The sequence below is a fragment of the Oncorhynchus kisutch genome, unplaced genomic scaffold (assembly GCF_002021735.2).
Source record: "Oncorhynchus kisutch isolate 150728-3 unplaced genomic scaffold, Okis_V2 scaffold3993, whole genome shotgun sequence".
Taxonomy (NCBI): Eukaryota; Metazoa; Chordata; class Actinopteri; order Salmoniformes; family Salmonidae; genus Oncorhynchus; species Oncorhynchus kisutch.
Window position 1 is genome coordinate 100001 of NW_022265938.1, and position 16483 is coordinate 116483.

The window sequence follows — 16483 nt, forward strand, 5'->3', positions numbered from 1 at the left end:
TGTACACTTCTAGAAGGTAGTATAGATTATTGTCCTGTATGAGAGAGACTTCCTGTGTTCCAGTATTAGTCAGAGGGATGTCAGAGCTCTACCACACAACACGTCTGAACCTGCTCCGTGGCCAGTACGTCAGGCAGCAGTGAGTAATCCTCAAGACGAGCTGCCTCTGGCCGCAGGATAGGAACTCTGTTCCCCTTTCATCACAACAACTATAGTAGCAGACTACAGGATAGAAGCTCTGTTCCCCTTTCATCATAACAACAACTATAGTAGCAGACTACAGGATAGAGACTCTGTTCTCCTTTAATCACAACAACTATAGTAGCAGACTACAGGATAGAGACTCTGTTCTCCTTTAATCACAACAACTATAGTAGCAGACTACAGGATAGAGACTCTGTTCCCCTTTCATCACAACAACTAGAGTAGCAGACTACAGGATAGAGACTCTGTTCCCCTTTCATCACAACAACTAGAGTAGCAGACTACAGGATAGACTCTGTTCCCCTTTCATAACAACAACTAGAGTAGCAGACTACAGGATAGAAGCTCTGCTCTCCTTTCATCATAACAACTATAGTAGCAGACTACAGGATAGAGACTCTGTTCTCCTTTAATCACAACAACTATAGTAGCAGACTACAGGATAGAGACTCTGTTCCCCTTTCATCACAACAACTATCCTGTAGTCTGTTACTATAGAAGCTCTGTTCTCCTTTCATCATAACAACTAGAGTAGCAGACTACAGGATAGAGACTCTGTTCCCCTTTCATCACAACAACTAGAGTAGCAGACTACAGGATAGACTCTGTTCCCCTTTCATCATAACAACTATAGTAGCAGACTACAGGATAGAGACTCTGTTCCCCTTTCATCATAACAACTATAGTAGCAGACTACAGGATAGAGACTCTGTTCCCCTTTCATCATCACAACAACTATAGTAGCAGACTACAGGATAGAAGCTCTGCTCTCCTTTCATCACAACAACTATAGTAACAGACTACAGGATAGAAGCTCTGTTCGCCTTTGATCATAACTAGTGGGTTTGTTTTCCCTCTTATGGCTCTAAGACAAGTCTATAATGGAACCAATTGCTCCACACAAATCACACACTTGCATGCAAGCACAACCCCACCCCCCCACTAAAACTTCTGACCAATTATGTCTGAAAGGTTGAACATAGAAGCCTGTCATCTCAGCACAGCTGTTTCTGTCCAGGGGCTTAAAGACGAAACCCCTCAAAGTGTCTACAGGACACAAAGACGCACGGGAAGGGTCAAGTAGGAAGGGGAAGGGGGGGGCAGCAGTAGAGGAATGATCAGAGAGGGAGTCAGCGGAGGAGAAGGGACAAGGCAGGTGGTGTACTAGATTTAAAACAGTAATTAGCCAAGAGTCTCTCACCTCGAGCGGCACGGGGGTCACCAGAAGATTAGGAGGGAGGTTAAATTAACGGGCCGGCCCAAGACGGGCGACAGGCCTTGAAACACGATGATCTCACAATCTGCCAGAGATTTAGTGCAGGCAGGGAGCCAGGCAGGTACACAGAGGGCCTAAAGATACTGTACTCTACTTTATAGTGGAACTGACAGTGTTTAGTGCAGGCAGGGAGCCAGGCAGGTACACAGAGGGCCTAAAGATACTGTACTCTACTTTATAGTGGAACTGACAGTGTTTAGCAACAGGAAATCTTATTAAAAATCACACACCAGGAAGAATGAAACTTAAAAATAAATTGACAATGAGCACTTAGATTTGGTCATTTTCACCGTTTCATAAATTCATGGAATGTTTGGGAATGACGTAGAAGACATTTATGATTCTACAGCAACAAACTGGGAAAGTTGCCGGGCATTTGGACAATTAATAGACACTGTTGTAAATAAAACCCTGATAAAAACACGGTCTTGTCCTGGACCGGAGTCTACGCAGACCGGTGCAGCAGAGCCAATCAGAGATACAGTAGACCTTTATGCAAATAAGCCATTTGTACACAGACCTGGCATCATTCACTATGAACTGGACTGTGTGTTTACAGGCAGTAGGGCCTGTCATTCCCTTTGAACTGGACTGTGTGTTTACAGGAAGTAGGGCCTGTCATTCCCTTTGAACTGGACTGTGTGTTTACAGGAAGTAGGGCCTGTCATTCCCTTTGAACTGGACTGTGTGTTTACAGGAAGTAGGGCCTGTCATTCCCTTTGAACTGGACTGTGTGTTCACAGGAAGTAGGGCCTGTCATTCACTATGAACTGGACTGTGTGTTCACAGGAAGTAGGGCCTGTCATTCACTATGAACTGGACTGTGTGTTTACAGGAAGTAGCAACAGTACGACTTTAGATAATTAGAAGGCATTCGCCAAAAGCCACAAAATACACCTGAATGGATTTCTGCAAATATGTAAATGTAACAGTATAACTTTAGACCGTCCCCTCGCCCCGACCCGGGCGCGAACCAGGGACCCTCTGCACACATCAACAACAGTCACCCACGAAGCATCGTTACCCATCACTCCACAAAAGCCGTGGCCCTTGCAGAGCAAGGGGAACTACTACTTCAAGGTCTCAGAGCAAGTGACGTCACCGATTGAAACGCTATTTAGCGCGCACCACCGCTAACTAGCTAGCCGTTTCACATCCGTTACCTCAGCACCACCGCTAACTAGCTAGCCATTTCACATCCGTTACCTCAGCACCACCACTAACTAGCTAGCCATTTCACATCCGTTACCTCAGCACCACCGCTAACTAGCTAGCCATTTCACATCCGTTACCTCAGCACCACCGCTAACTAGCTAGCCATTTCACATCCGTTACCTCAGCACCACCGCTAACTAGCTAGCCATTTGGGGCGGCAGGGTAGCCTAGTGGTTAGAGCGTTGGACTAGTAACCGGAAGGTTGTGAGTTCAAACCCCCGAGCTGACAAGGTACAAATCTGTCGTTCTGCCCCTGAACAGGCAGTTAACCCACTGTTCCCAGGCCGTCATTGAAAATAAGAATGTGTTCTTAACTGACTTGCCTGGTTAAATAAAGGTAAAATAAAAAAATAAAAATTTCACATCCGTTACCTCAGCACCACCGCTAACTAGCTAGCCATTTCACATCCGTTACCTCAGCACCACCGCTAACTAGCTAGCCATTTCACATCCGTTACCTCAGCACCACCGCTAACTAGCTAGCCATTTCACATCCGTTACATGAATACCAGGATAGTCCTCTTACATTTGGGAACTTTACAGTCCTGTTGATCAAACAACCATGAAAGAAAAGGTAGGATCTCTCTCCCTCAGTTAAACACATCAACAAGATCAATAACTAACGCAGAACAAGAGAAGAGCACAACGCATCACCGGGGGCAAACTACCTGCCCTCCAGGACACCTACACCACCCGATGTCACAGGAAGGCCATAAAGATCATCAAGGACAACAACCACCTGAGCCACTGCCTGTTCACTCCGCTATCATCCAGAAGGTGAAGTCAGTACAGGTGCATCAAAGCTGGGAGCGAGAGACTGAAAAACAGCTTCTATCTCAAGGCCATCAGACTGTTAAACAGCCACCACTAATATTGAGTGGCTGCTGCCAACATACTGACTCAACTCCAGCCACTTTAATAATGGGAATTGATGGAAATCGATGTAAAAATATATCACTAGCCACTTTAAGCAATGCTACCTAATATAATGTTTACATACATATGAGATGAATAATGTAGGGTATATACTGTACTCTATCATCTACTGCATCCTTATGTAATACATGTATCACTAGCCACTTTAACTATGCCACTTTGTTTACATACTCATCTCATATGTATATACTGCACTCAATACCATCTACTGTATCTTGCCTATGCCGTTCTCTACCATCACTCATCCATATATCTTTATGTACATATTCTTTATCCCTTTACACTTGTGTCTATAAGGTAGTAGTTTTGGAATTGTTAGCTAGATTACTCGGTTATTACTGCATTGTCGGAACTAGAAGCACAAGCATTTCGCTACACTCGCATTAACATCTGCTAACCATGCTGGCTGAAGAAGTTTTACATCGGAGGGTATTGTCTCAGCCTGTGTCCCAACTGGCACTTTATTCCTCATAGGGCTCTGGTCATAAGTAGTAGGGCACTATATAGGCCATGGAATAGGGTACAATTTGGGAGTCGACTTCATAGTGTTGTAGGACTTCTGTCCTCTCTTCACCTCTTTACTTTAAACCCTTAAGGCCTCAGGATCCGTACGGCTCCAATCTACAGTTAATTCCTCCCAGGTTCTAATCAATTAAAAATGTGAATGGCTGAGCACAGACAGATGCCATCACAGGGTTCTATAGTCTGAGAAGACAGACCAGAAACAAACAGATGCCATCAAATGGTTCTAATTGTCTGGTCCGTCTTTTCAGCTCTCGAGTGACGCAGCTGTCTAAGCCACTGCATCTCAGTGCAGGGTCTGTAGTGATGCCTCTAGCATCACTACAGACCCTGGTTCGATCCTGGGCTGTATCACAACCGGCCGTGATCTGGTGTCCTATAGGGCGGCGCACAATTGGCCCAGCGTTGTCCGGGTTAGAGGAGGGGTTTGGTCGGGGTAGTCTGTCAATGTCAAATAAGAACACATTCTTAACTGACTTGCCAAGTGAAATAAAAAAGGTTCAAATAGAAAAGAAAAATGTAAATCAGAAACAAACAGACCGATGCCATCAGAAGGTCCTAGAGTCTGGTCTGTCTTCTCAGAAACAAACAGACCGATGCCATCAAAAGGTCCTATAGTCTGGTCTGTCTTCTCAGAAACACAAGGTCTTAGAGTCTGGTCTGTCTTCTCAGAAACAAACAGACCGATGCCATCAAAAGGTCCTATAGTCTGGTCTGTCTTCTCAGAAACACAAGGTCCTAGAGTCTGGTCTGTCTTCTCAGAAACAAACAGACCGATGCCATCAAAAGGCCCTAGAGTCTGGTCTGTCTTCTCAGAAACACAAGGTCCTAGAGTCTGGTCTGTCTTCTCAGAAACACAAGGTCCTATAGTCTGGTCTGTCTTCTCAGAAACACAAGGTCCTAGAGTCTGGTCTGTCTTCTCAGAAACACAAGGTCCTAGAGTCTGGTCTGTCTTCTCAGAATCAAAAGGTCCTAGAGTCTGGTCTGTCTTCTCAGAAACACAAGGTCCTATAGTCTGGTCTGTCTTCTCAGAAACACAAGGTCCTATAGTCTGGTCTGGCTTCTCAGAAACACAAGGTCCTATAGTCTGGTCTGTCTTCTCAGAAACACAAGGTCCTATAGTCTGGTCTGTCTTCTCAGAAACACAAGGTCCTATAGTCTGGTCTGTCTTCTCAGAAACACAAGGTCCTATAGTCTGGTCTGGCTTCTCAGAAACACAAGGTCCTATAGTCTGGTCTGTCTTCTCAGAAACAAAGGGAACAGGAACCGAGTCAGGAAGCAGCAGCGAGTCAACTATGGTAATAACATAGGTTACGTCCCAAATATGACCCTATTCCCTACATACTGCACTACATTTCACCTAAGACATATGGGCCCTGGTCTAAAAGTAGTGCACTATATACGGAATAGGGTGCCATTTTGGATGCAAGCCCAGTTCCTGCTCCAGAGGTTGAGAGTCTCAATTTGCATCTGAATCTGACTGAAACGAGAGAGAGAGAGAGAGAGAGAGAGAAAGAGAGCTGGAAGAGGGAGCCTCAATGCTTTGTGTCCAGCCATGCAAAGCACAGGCACACAGAGTCGCCACAGAAATGCCACCGACTGGCAAGGCAACGCAGGGAGATTGACAAGGAGATGTTTCAATCTCCCAACACAACAGAGTGAAGAACCCGAACAGATACAATGAACTGTAAATCCAGGGGTTGTCTGCACCACCTCTCCCTCGACTCCAATCCCACCTCCACTACCTCCAATCCCACCTCCAATCCCACCTCCCTCGACTCCAATCCCACCTCCACTGCCTCCAATCCCACCTCCATAGACTCCAATCCCACCTCCATAGACTCCAATCCCACCTCCATAGACTCCAATCCCACCTCCACTGCCTCCCATGTATCACAGTCATTCCCAACAGTGATTGTTTTAGTTTAGTCCATCCCTCCTGTTTTCTCTCTGATTGAGTCTGAGGTAGGCCGGTTGACAGCAAGGACCTGACTAGAGAGGATGTCACTTTCAAATCAGAGATGAGAGAACACAGTCCTTTTCTTTTCACACCCCGGGACCATCTTCCTTGCATGACAACGCGAGCTGAATAAACATCTCTCATACCGTCCGTCTCTATGAGCCCCCTACTAAATGCATCTGTAACAAAATGGAACAGTAGTCACGACAACGGGATCTGTTGTCGTTGAGATAAAAAGGACTTGTGTTTTTTTCCCCCCTTCCGACATCTGAGACGGGTTGCTGGAGGAGGACATCACCACTACTGCTGGGTTCTCTCTCTAAAAGATGTACTGCTCTGAGAGAACCGTCAGTCTCTGGGACTCCTACAACTATAAAAACACACGAGGTTCATAGCTTGTTACAGTAAGGAAAGGTAAGAGAACACAGCTGTATCCCCATTTAGATAGGATGTATTGATAGGATGTATTGATAGGATGTATTGATAGGATGTATTGATAGGATGTATTGATAGGATGTATTGATAGGATGTATTGATAGGATGTATTGATAGGATGTATTGATAGACCATTTGTTTAAACTCAGGGGGGACGGCTAGATTTCATCAATTCACGTTGACCGCGGCGTTGAAACCACCTTCATTGTTTTTAAGTAACAAGAGACCGTTCTGTGTTCATGCTGTGAGCCACATGACTGTGTGTGTGTGTGTGTGTGTGTGTGTGTGTGTGTGTGTGTGAGACTACTCTGGTCGGCAGCAGCCTGCGTGACAGTCCTGAACCCCAGCCAAGATCCTTATCAAAACTGTCTTCTTGTGTGAGTCCCAACTGGTACCCTATATAGTGCACAATTTTTGACCAGGGCCTATAGGGAATACAGTGCCATTTGGGACAAAGCCCATACTGTATGTTACAAAATAGGGAGTTTCTCACCAGACAAGAAAGTGTCATTCCTCTCTGATCCTGCCTCCTGAATCTACAACACCAACAGGCAGGGATATCTCTTTACAACACCAACAGGCAGGGATATCTCTTTACAACACCAGCAGACAGGGATATCTCTTTACAACACCAACAGGCAGGGATATCTCCTGAATCTACAACACCAACAGGCAGGGATATCTCCTGAATCTACAACACCAACAGACAGGGATATCTCCTGAATCTACAACACCAACAGACAGGGATATCTCCTGAATCTACAACACCAACAGACAGGGATCTCTCTTTACAACACCAACAGACAGGGATATCTCCTGAATCAAACACATCACAGAACCAGGGGTGTGGTAAAACTACACTCGGACACATCACAGAACCAGGGGTGTGGCATCAGCCCAGCCTCCAGAACCAGGGTTGTGGCATCAACCTAGCCTCCAGAACCAGGGGTGTGGTATCAACCCAGCCTCCAGAACCAGGGGTGTGGTATCAACCCAGCCTCCAGAACCAGGGGTGTGGTATCAACTGATGAAGTGTGGCAGCCACAGGTCTTCATCAGACAGCAGCCAAACAGGTCTTCATCAGACAGCAGCCAAACAGGTCTTCAGACAGCAGCCAAACAGGTCTTCAGACAGCAGCCAAACAGGTCTTCTTCAGGTCTTCATCAGACAGCAGCCAAACAGGTCTTCATCAGACAGCAGCCAAACAGGTCTTCATCAGGTCTTCATCAGACAGCAGCCAAACAGGTCTTCATCAGACAGCAGCCAAACAGGTCTTCATCAGGTCTTCATCAGACAGCAGCCAAACAGGTCTTCATCAGACAGCAGCGAAACAGGTCTTCATCAGACAGCAACCAAACAGAGGTCTTAGTATTGATGTATGGCCATCTACTATAGCATAGCATCCATGCCCCTATATTGGGGGGGGGGGGGGGGGGTAACCACACAGCACTGGGGTAACCAGAGGGAGACTGGAGACCAGGACGACTAGGTAGGACCAGAGGGAGGCTGGCAAGTAGGACAACTAGGTAGGACCAGAGGAGGACTAGGTAGGACCAGAGGGAGGCTGGAGAGTAGGACGACTAGGTAGGACCAGAGGAGGACTAGGTAGGACCAGAGGGAGGCTGGAGAGTAGGAGGACCAGAGGGAGGCTGGAGAGTAGGAGGCTGGAGAGCAGGAGGACTAGGTAGGGCCGGATGGTGGGAGGCTGGGAGCAGGAGGACTAGGTAGGGCTGGCTGGTGGGAGGCTGGGAGCAGGAGGACTAGGTAGGACCAGAGGGAGGCTGGGAGCAGGAGGACTAGGTAAGGCTGGCTGGTGGGAGGCTGGGAGCAGGAGGACTAGGCAGGACCAGAGGGAGGCTGGAGAGTAGGAGGACTAGGTAGGACCAGAGGGCGGCTGGAGAGTAGGAGGACTAGGTAGGACCAGAGGGAGGCTGGAGAGTAGGAGGACTAGGTAGAGCTGGCTTGTGGGAGGCTGGGAGCAGGAGGATTAGCCGCTGGGAGGCTGAGAGCAGTGGTCAATATGATATATTAACGGTCTGTTTAGGCTAGTCTTCACATGAGCCAGCTGCAGTCACTGGCTGGCAGGCAGGGACCCGGTTTACAAAGAGTCCTCTGATGAGGGGAAGATGGGTTCATAGGCTGAGACGGAATCAGTTACAGCTGTATAACATGTAACGTCACAGCACAACACATTAGATCAACTGGAATGAAACCCTCACTCATGGTTATAGAAAGAGCTGTGACTAAACCATTCCCCAAAATATTATATTACCCCCCCCCCCCCCCCCCTACATTTTAATTATCACTGTAACAGCAAAGAATCATTTTGTGAACTGCAAAGAACCATTGAAGAGTTCAGAGTCATTATGGTTCCACATAAAAACCCATCAGCCTTCCTAAAGAACCCTTGAGGAACCCTCGTGTTTTAGCGTGTGGAGCACCTGGTTAAATTCTGCTTAGGAACATTTTTATTTTATTTACATCTCTAAAATGGTTAAACTAGTGAGAAATACACGTGAATATTGAACAAATCTGTGTTTGCTTCATTTACCATCACAAAAATAAGATATTTTGCCGTAGTAATTAAATGTATATTACGTGACTTCCCATGATGTTACCGGGTTACTACAAAACACAAGCTGCCATTAAGACCACATCGAAGTGAGAGGGGATATTACAAACTGTTTACCTCAGATTGGTTATATTAGTATAAAAGTTTATACTCAACACAATGACAAGGTCAATTGCTTAAAAAAAAAAAAACTAACCAGTGATGTAAAAATATATTCAGTTGTCATGTGTTTTTTTGAGTTGTGGTAGTTTCAACAGTGCATATCCCTCCCTAATCAATGAGTGACACTTGACACTATTGTTGCACATGTATGTGTTGATAGTACATTTTATGTTTTCAGTATATCAAACCGTTTATGCATATTGGTTATTGATTTGGACACTTGACATTGGGCTATTTATCAATATGTCTGATCAACTGGAAGCAGCGACAGCATTTTAGGAATATAAAAATGGTCAACATTCACTTCCAACGGTAATTGTGCTTAATCTGGTAAAAAACTGCTGAATGATTCCCCCAAAAATTGTGATTGATTTATTTTGATATACCAGAAGTCTCCAAAACGGGTGCCCTGCTTACAAAGAGCCCCCAAAAAAATCTTATCAAATTTGAAAATGTCCAAGGCTCTCTCTCACCTGTGACAAAATCTAGGCTCAACAGAGGTATATCAAAGAGTGAATTTCTATTTCCTACTTTACATTTCAAGACAACATATGAGGGGTCTTCTTACCTTCAACAGACTTCCCAATACTGTGCAGGTGTGTTAAGTCGAAGGTGTTGTTAACGTCCCGCAGGTATCTCTCCACCTCCACGGTGTTGTGATAACGGAACTCCAAGCTGACACCGGACGACAACAACTTCCCGAGGTATAGGCAGAGCGCAAAAAGAAACATCGTCTCGTACGGGACAGTGACAACCTAACCCACAAAAACGAAGTTTAAGAAAAAAAACGTTAAGCCGATTTAAAATAAAATACAACACCGTCAAATATGAACCAAAATCTCACGAGGACATAGTAGCCACGCGCACAACTTGACACTGAAGTCAGCAATAACGTCAGTGGACAGCGCCAGTGTGCAGTTACCTGGCGTTACGTTTCTCAATACACTAGGTTTAGCATTTTCTCTCAAATTATAGCCATCTAAATGACAACATGTTGCAAGCAATTCTTATTTTTTATGCCGGAATAAAACGTGCCAATAGAAGTGTAGACTAGGCCATCAATAAACATGTCTAAAATACATAAAAATTAACTAAATTCACACAAAAAAAATGTTTATAGCCTATTCACATTACATTCTAAATTACCTTATTGCTAAATGTATATTTTCTGCAGCTCGCTGTGTGCGCACAACTTCTTCTGTGAAGACGTCTCTTGAAGTCACACCGCCGTCACGCTCGCCTGTCCGACCGCATTCATAACAACTGTTTAAAGTTCCAAATCGCTCGAATGGTTCTTAGTCGACAGATCAACCCTCCCTCCGACCACATTACACCGTCGGGTCCCCTGCCTGCCTACACACCGCCCTGAATGGCATTGTCACTATATTCACCCACGGCAAGTTTTTATACAGTAGCCAGCAGAGGCGAGGCGGAGCTAAACAGTTCTCAACTCAACATGATCTCACGGTTTTACCATTTTGACGTTTATCCACATTTGTCGCAACGTACAATTTAACTTTGTATTTTTATTTTTTACCTTTATTTTACTAGGCAAGTCAGTTAAGAACAAATTCTTATTTACAATGACGGCCTAGGAACAGTGGGTTACCTGCCTGTCCAGGGGCAGAACGACAGATTTGTACCTTGTCAGCTCGGGGGTTTGAACTTGCAATACCCTGCCGCCTAATTTGGAAGCTACTCCAAATGCAAATGTAGAAGTTGTCAAATTTTGAAGTTAAGGTTAAGGTAAGTATTAAGGTTTGATAGGGTTTACATTTTTATATACTATACCTTCTAGTCTCCCAAATGGCACCTTATTCGCAGTGGTAGTCTACCACTGCGAATAAGGTGCCATTTGGGAGACTAGAAGGTGGGATCCCTGTGGGCTTCACCTGCAGGTGTGTGATTTTGACACCACTACCTTTCTCTCCATGATAAGTTGCTGATCAACAGGCTACAGAACATGATTATCCAGATCACGTGCATTTACTAAATAAATAAACACACCTCTACATTAACCAGCCTACAACTTCAAAAGCTTTATAGGTTAATTCTAACAAATTCTAGCAGACTTCATTTTTTATATATTTTTTTTTATCCTATATTTTTATTCAGAGACACCAGGCAGGTTACCGTTGACCCAGGTTTATTAGACAAAAGCAATGAGTAGGGTTACATGCACACAGTAATACGGTAATTGTGGATAGTCTGATTAATATAATAGTTCGATACAAACAGTTTTAATTCTTTGAAAAAATAACAACTCCCCTAATAATCTCGTTTCCATGGACACGTCTGAAATCAGGCTTCCCGATGGAACTCTGGTAAATGCAGAAAATAGCCAATCAAAAGAAACGTTCTACCACAACGACCATGTTATTTATGGCGAAGCGTATTTTGTTTCTGAGTTCGGACGTATGACGTTTGTATATGAAAACTACTTCTACTTTGCATACTTTGTATAATTTTTCTAAAGATTGACAACAACAGAAAATGATCCATTTGACAGTAGGGGATTTTTTCTTTGGTCAAACTTTCTTTATTGCAACAAATGATGATGGAAACTGTGTTTTTCAAAAAAAAAAAAAAAAAAAAGGATGATTGCCGAATCATTTTAAAGGTAAGAGGGGCACTATAATGCTCCACTACACATTTCATACTAAATGCTTACATCTTGCAATATAAATGTTTTCAACTATAACAATAATGTTTATTTGCAGAACACGGATTGTCCTGACTTTCAAGAATACCTGAATTGCTTCGATTTGCTTTTCTGATTGGCTGGAAAGTTTGTCATTCCACTTATTTCAGATCTATACGTGTCCAAGTTTCGCCATGGCGACCACGGAACTTGGCGACACGTGGGCACATGAGAATTATTAGAGTATGGCAAATACTTGTCAATTATTGCATTCTATCAATGCAGGGATTTCGCGGGCTACCTTAGACATGAAACAGGGGTTGGAGGACATACAGGCTGTTGCCAATTTATTAATGCACAATTTGTCTAAATGCGTTTTGGTGAACACTTCAACCACTACATTTTTACTCTGCACTGTTGGATTTTAAGAAAAAGGTAATTTTTTTAGGTGTGATGTCATTACTTCCTGTTTTCATCGACAAGGTAGTTCAATGGTGTGTATGTATGTACATGTACTTACCTGGAGTGCCTGAGGGTGGCGCTGTTTACTAATTACTGTATGTGATCATCTGTACTTGCACTTGACCCATGACATCTGATAAACATGGTTCTTCTACCCGCATTCCTGCCTCAGCAGGCTATTATATTACATGGTGTCATATGTTAAAAGGTTATACAAGGACAGCTCAACATTACGAAACATGGAACATGGAACAAATGAGACCACCAACTACTCTGGACATCACTAGCCACTTTAAACAATGCTACCTAATATAATGTTTACATACCCTACATTATTCATCTCATATGTATATGTATATACTGTACTCTATATCATCTACTGCATCTTTATGTAACACATGTATCACTAGCCACTTTAACTATGCCACTTTGTTTACATACTCATCTCATATGTATATACTGCACTCAATACCATCTACTGCCTATGCCGCTCTGTACCATCACCCATTCATATATCTTTATGTACATATTCTTTATCCCCTTACACTTATGTCTATAAGGTAGTAGTTTTGGAATTGTTAGCTAGATTACTTGTTGGTTATTACTGCATTGTCGGAACTAGAAGCACAAGTATTTCGCTACACTCGCATTAACATCTGCTAACCATGTGTATGTGACAAATAAAATTTGATTTGATTTGGACCTAGAGGGAAATCTAGCCCAAATGAGACCACCAACTACTCTGAACCTAGAGGGAAATCTAGCCCAAATGAGACCACCAACTACTCTGAACCTAGAGGGAAATCTATCCCAAATGAGACCAACTACTCTGAACCTAGAGGGAAATCTAGCCCAAATGAGACCACCTTTCATTTTCCATTTATTTTGTCTTGTTTTCCCACACACCTGGTTTACATTCCCTCATTACTTGACGTGCATATAACCCTCTGTTCCCACCATGTCTATGTGTGGAAGACAGAGACGGACATTTTGAATATGAAGATGTGGACCTGGACGTGCTCCAGGAGTTCATCATATACAAACAGATCCAGAAGTCACACCAGCGGTTCGTTCACCCATGAAATGTGCCTGTAGCACTAAAAATGATTTTTTTTAAACTGGGAAAAGGAACTGAACCGCAATGAAAAACATGGATGTCGTCGTCAGGCAGATTGAGCTTCCTGAATGGGTAAACAACTTGGTGACCAATCAGGAAGCTAAACATTTAAAAATACGGATATGCATGGGAACCACCGGATCTAAACAAAGCCGTCAAGAAAGAACATGATCCTTTACGTACCATTGAAGAGGTAGTTGCTGAAATGCCTAACGCCAAGGTATTTCAAGTAATTGATGTAAACCAAGGATTCTGTCAAATCCAACTGGATGAAGAGAGCTCCCGACTCTGCACTTTTAATACGCCGTTTGGGAGGTATTCTTTCAAGAGACTGCCATTCGGAATCGTGTCCCGCTCCAGATGTGTTCCAGAGGTGTTCCAGAGGTGCTCCAGAGATGTTCCAGATGTGCTCCAGAGGTGCTCCAGAGGTGTTCCAGAGGTGTTCCAGAGGTGCTCCAGAGGTGTCCCAGAGGTGTTCCAGAGGTGTTCCAGAGGTGCCTCGACACAGCATTTGGAAAGTCTGGAAGGTGCTGTGAACATCATGGATGACATTCTTGTCTGGGGTGATGACTCAGATCACCATGACCGGAGACTGAGACAGATACTAGTCAGACTGAGAAGCATCAACTTCAAACTGAATAAGGACAAGTGCAAAATCAGAATGACAGAAATTCTCTACATTGGACATGTGTTAGGCATAGAAGGCCTGAAACCAGACTCCCAGAAGGTCCAGAGAAATACAAGCCAGAGGACAAATCGCTTCAGAGGTTCATGGGAATGTTGCAGTATCACTCAGATGATTGGTCAGCCAGTATCTCTCAGATGTCAGCACACCACTGACACAACTGCCCTAGAAAGAGACATTCAGTGGCACTGGGAGTCTGCACAGGATCAGAGCTTCAGAAACGTGAAAACACTCGTCAGCAATGCGCCCGTGTTAAAGTACTACGATATGAAGAAGACAAAAAAACACTGCCACTCTCTGTGGATGCAAGCTCAGAAGGCTTGGGAGCTGTGATCCTGCAAGATGGTCAACCAATCGCATAGGAGTCAAGATCCCTCACAGACCGTCGAAAGAGATACGCTCAAGTGGAAAAAGATCTAGTCTAGCGATAGTGTTTGGCTGCGAGAAGTTTCAGACGGTACCTGTATGGAAACCAGATCCAGGTGGAGTCAGACCACAAACCCATGGAAACAATCGTCAAGAAGTCGCTCCAGAAGGCACCAGCCTGACTGCACAGATCGCTGATGAGACTACAGAGATACAGTCTATATGTGACATATTAAACCAAGAAACCGAGATGCAGATCGCTGACGAGACTACAGAGATACAGTCTATATGTGACATACAAACCAAGAAAACGAGATGCAGATGTTGGATGGTGAGCTGGATGTAAACTACATCGCTCATAAACTTCCTGTTTCAGAAGAGCAACTGCAGCAATTCAAAAACAGCAAACAGAAGAAGATGATGAGTTAAAAACTGGTCACAGTTGGATGGCGAGACACGAGAGGGAACAGTTGCAAAGAAAATCCAGCACTTACTGGACCTGCAGGGAGGAGGACTTGACAAACTCAGATGGACTGCTGTTCCAAAGTTCAAAACGTCCTCGTTCCTCGGATAATGAGAGAAGAAATAATGAAACACACATGGGAATCGTAAAAAAATGTAAAGAACAAGCAAGGGGATGTTCTGTTCTGGCCAGGCAAGGCTAAACAGATCCAAGATGTTGTAACGAAATGTGCCGTCTGCAACTCACACAAAAACAACAATCAAAGAGAACCGCTCATATCTCATCCAGTCCCAGAGAGAGTTAGAGCCAAAGTTGGAGTGGACCTCGACCATTACAACGACACAGAATATATACTACTCACAAATACCCAGAAATCTCCAAGCTCAGTGGAACAACAAGCAAACACATCATTACAGCATTAAAGTTGAACTCAGCGAGGCACGGGGTGACCGACGTGTTGTGCTCCGACAATGGAAGACAGTTGGTGAGTCAAGAGATCTCTACCAGCTGGGAGTTCAAACATGTCACGTCGAGCCCTATTTCCACAGTCAAACGGCCAAGCTGAGAGTGCAGTTCAGACTGTGAAGAACCTGTTGTAAAAAGCACGAGAGACAGCAACGGAGATCCTAACACAGCTCTCCTTGAGTACAGAAACACACCCCTGGATGGAGTAGGTATCTCTCCTGCACAACTACTAATGAGAAGAAGGCTGAAGACAAAGATTGTGACATCAAAGAGATTGTTGAAGCCAGAACTCTATCAGCATGTCTCCGTCTCACAAGCAGACAACAGAGGGACTATCAGCATGTCAGGCTCCGTCTCACAAGCAGACAACAGAGAGACTATCAGCATGTCTCCGTCTCACAAGCAGACAACAGAGCGACTATCAGCACGTCTCCGTCTCACAAGCAGACAATAGAGAGACTTTATCAGCATGTCAGGCTCCGTCTCACAAGCAGACAGAGAGACTCTATCAGCATGTCTCCGTCTCACAAGCGAACAACAGAGAGACTCTATCAGCATGTCTCCGTCTCACAAGCAGACAACAGAGAGACTATCAGCATGTCTCCGTCTCACAAGCGAACAACAGAGAGTCTATCAGCATGTCTCCGTCTCACAAGCAGACAACAGAGAGACTCTATCAGCACGTCTCCGTCTCACAAGCAGACAACAGAGAGACTCTATCAGCACGTCTCCGTCTCACAAGCAGACAACAGAGAGACTATCAGCATGTCTCCGTCTCACAAGCGAACAACAGAGAGACTATCAGCATGTCTCCGTCTCACAAGCAGACAACAGAGAGACTATCAGCATGTCAGGCACCGTCTCACAAGCAGACAACAGAGAGACTATCAGCATGTCTCCGTCTCACAAGCAGACAACAGAGAGACTATCAGCACGTCAGGCTCCGTCTCACAAGCAGACAACAGAGAGACTATCAGCATGTCTCCGTCTCATAAGCAGACA

General features: G+C 44.5%; 1 protein-coding gene across 1 annotated transcript in view; it reads right to left on the reverse strand.

The window, feature by feature from the left end:
• LOC116372993 (carboxypeptidase M-like) overlaps positions 1-10682 on the reverse strand; it is a 64577-nt gene extending 53895 nt beyond the window's left edge. Inside the window, exons 1-2 of the mRNA XM_031821583.1 lie at positions 10429-10682; positions 9851-10037 (exon numbers count right to left, since the gene is read on the reverse strand). Coding sequence (XP_031677443.1) covers positions 9851-10013 — 163 coding nt within the window. The 5' untranslated portion in view covers positions 10014-10037; positions 10429-10682. The remainder of the gene's footprint in view (positions 1-9850; positions 10038-10428) is intronic.
• Between the last annotated feature and the right edge of the window lie 5801 nt (positions 10683-16483).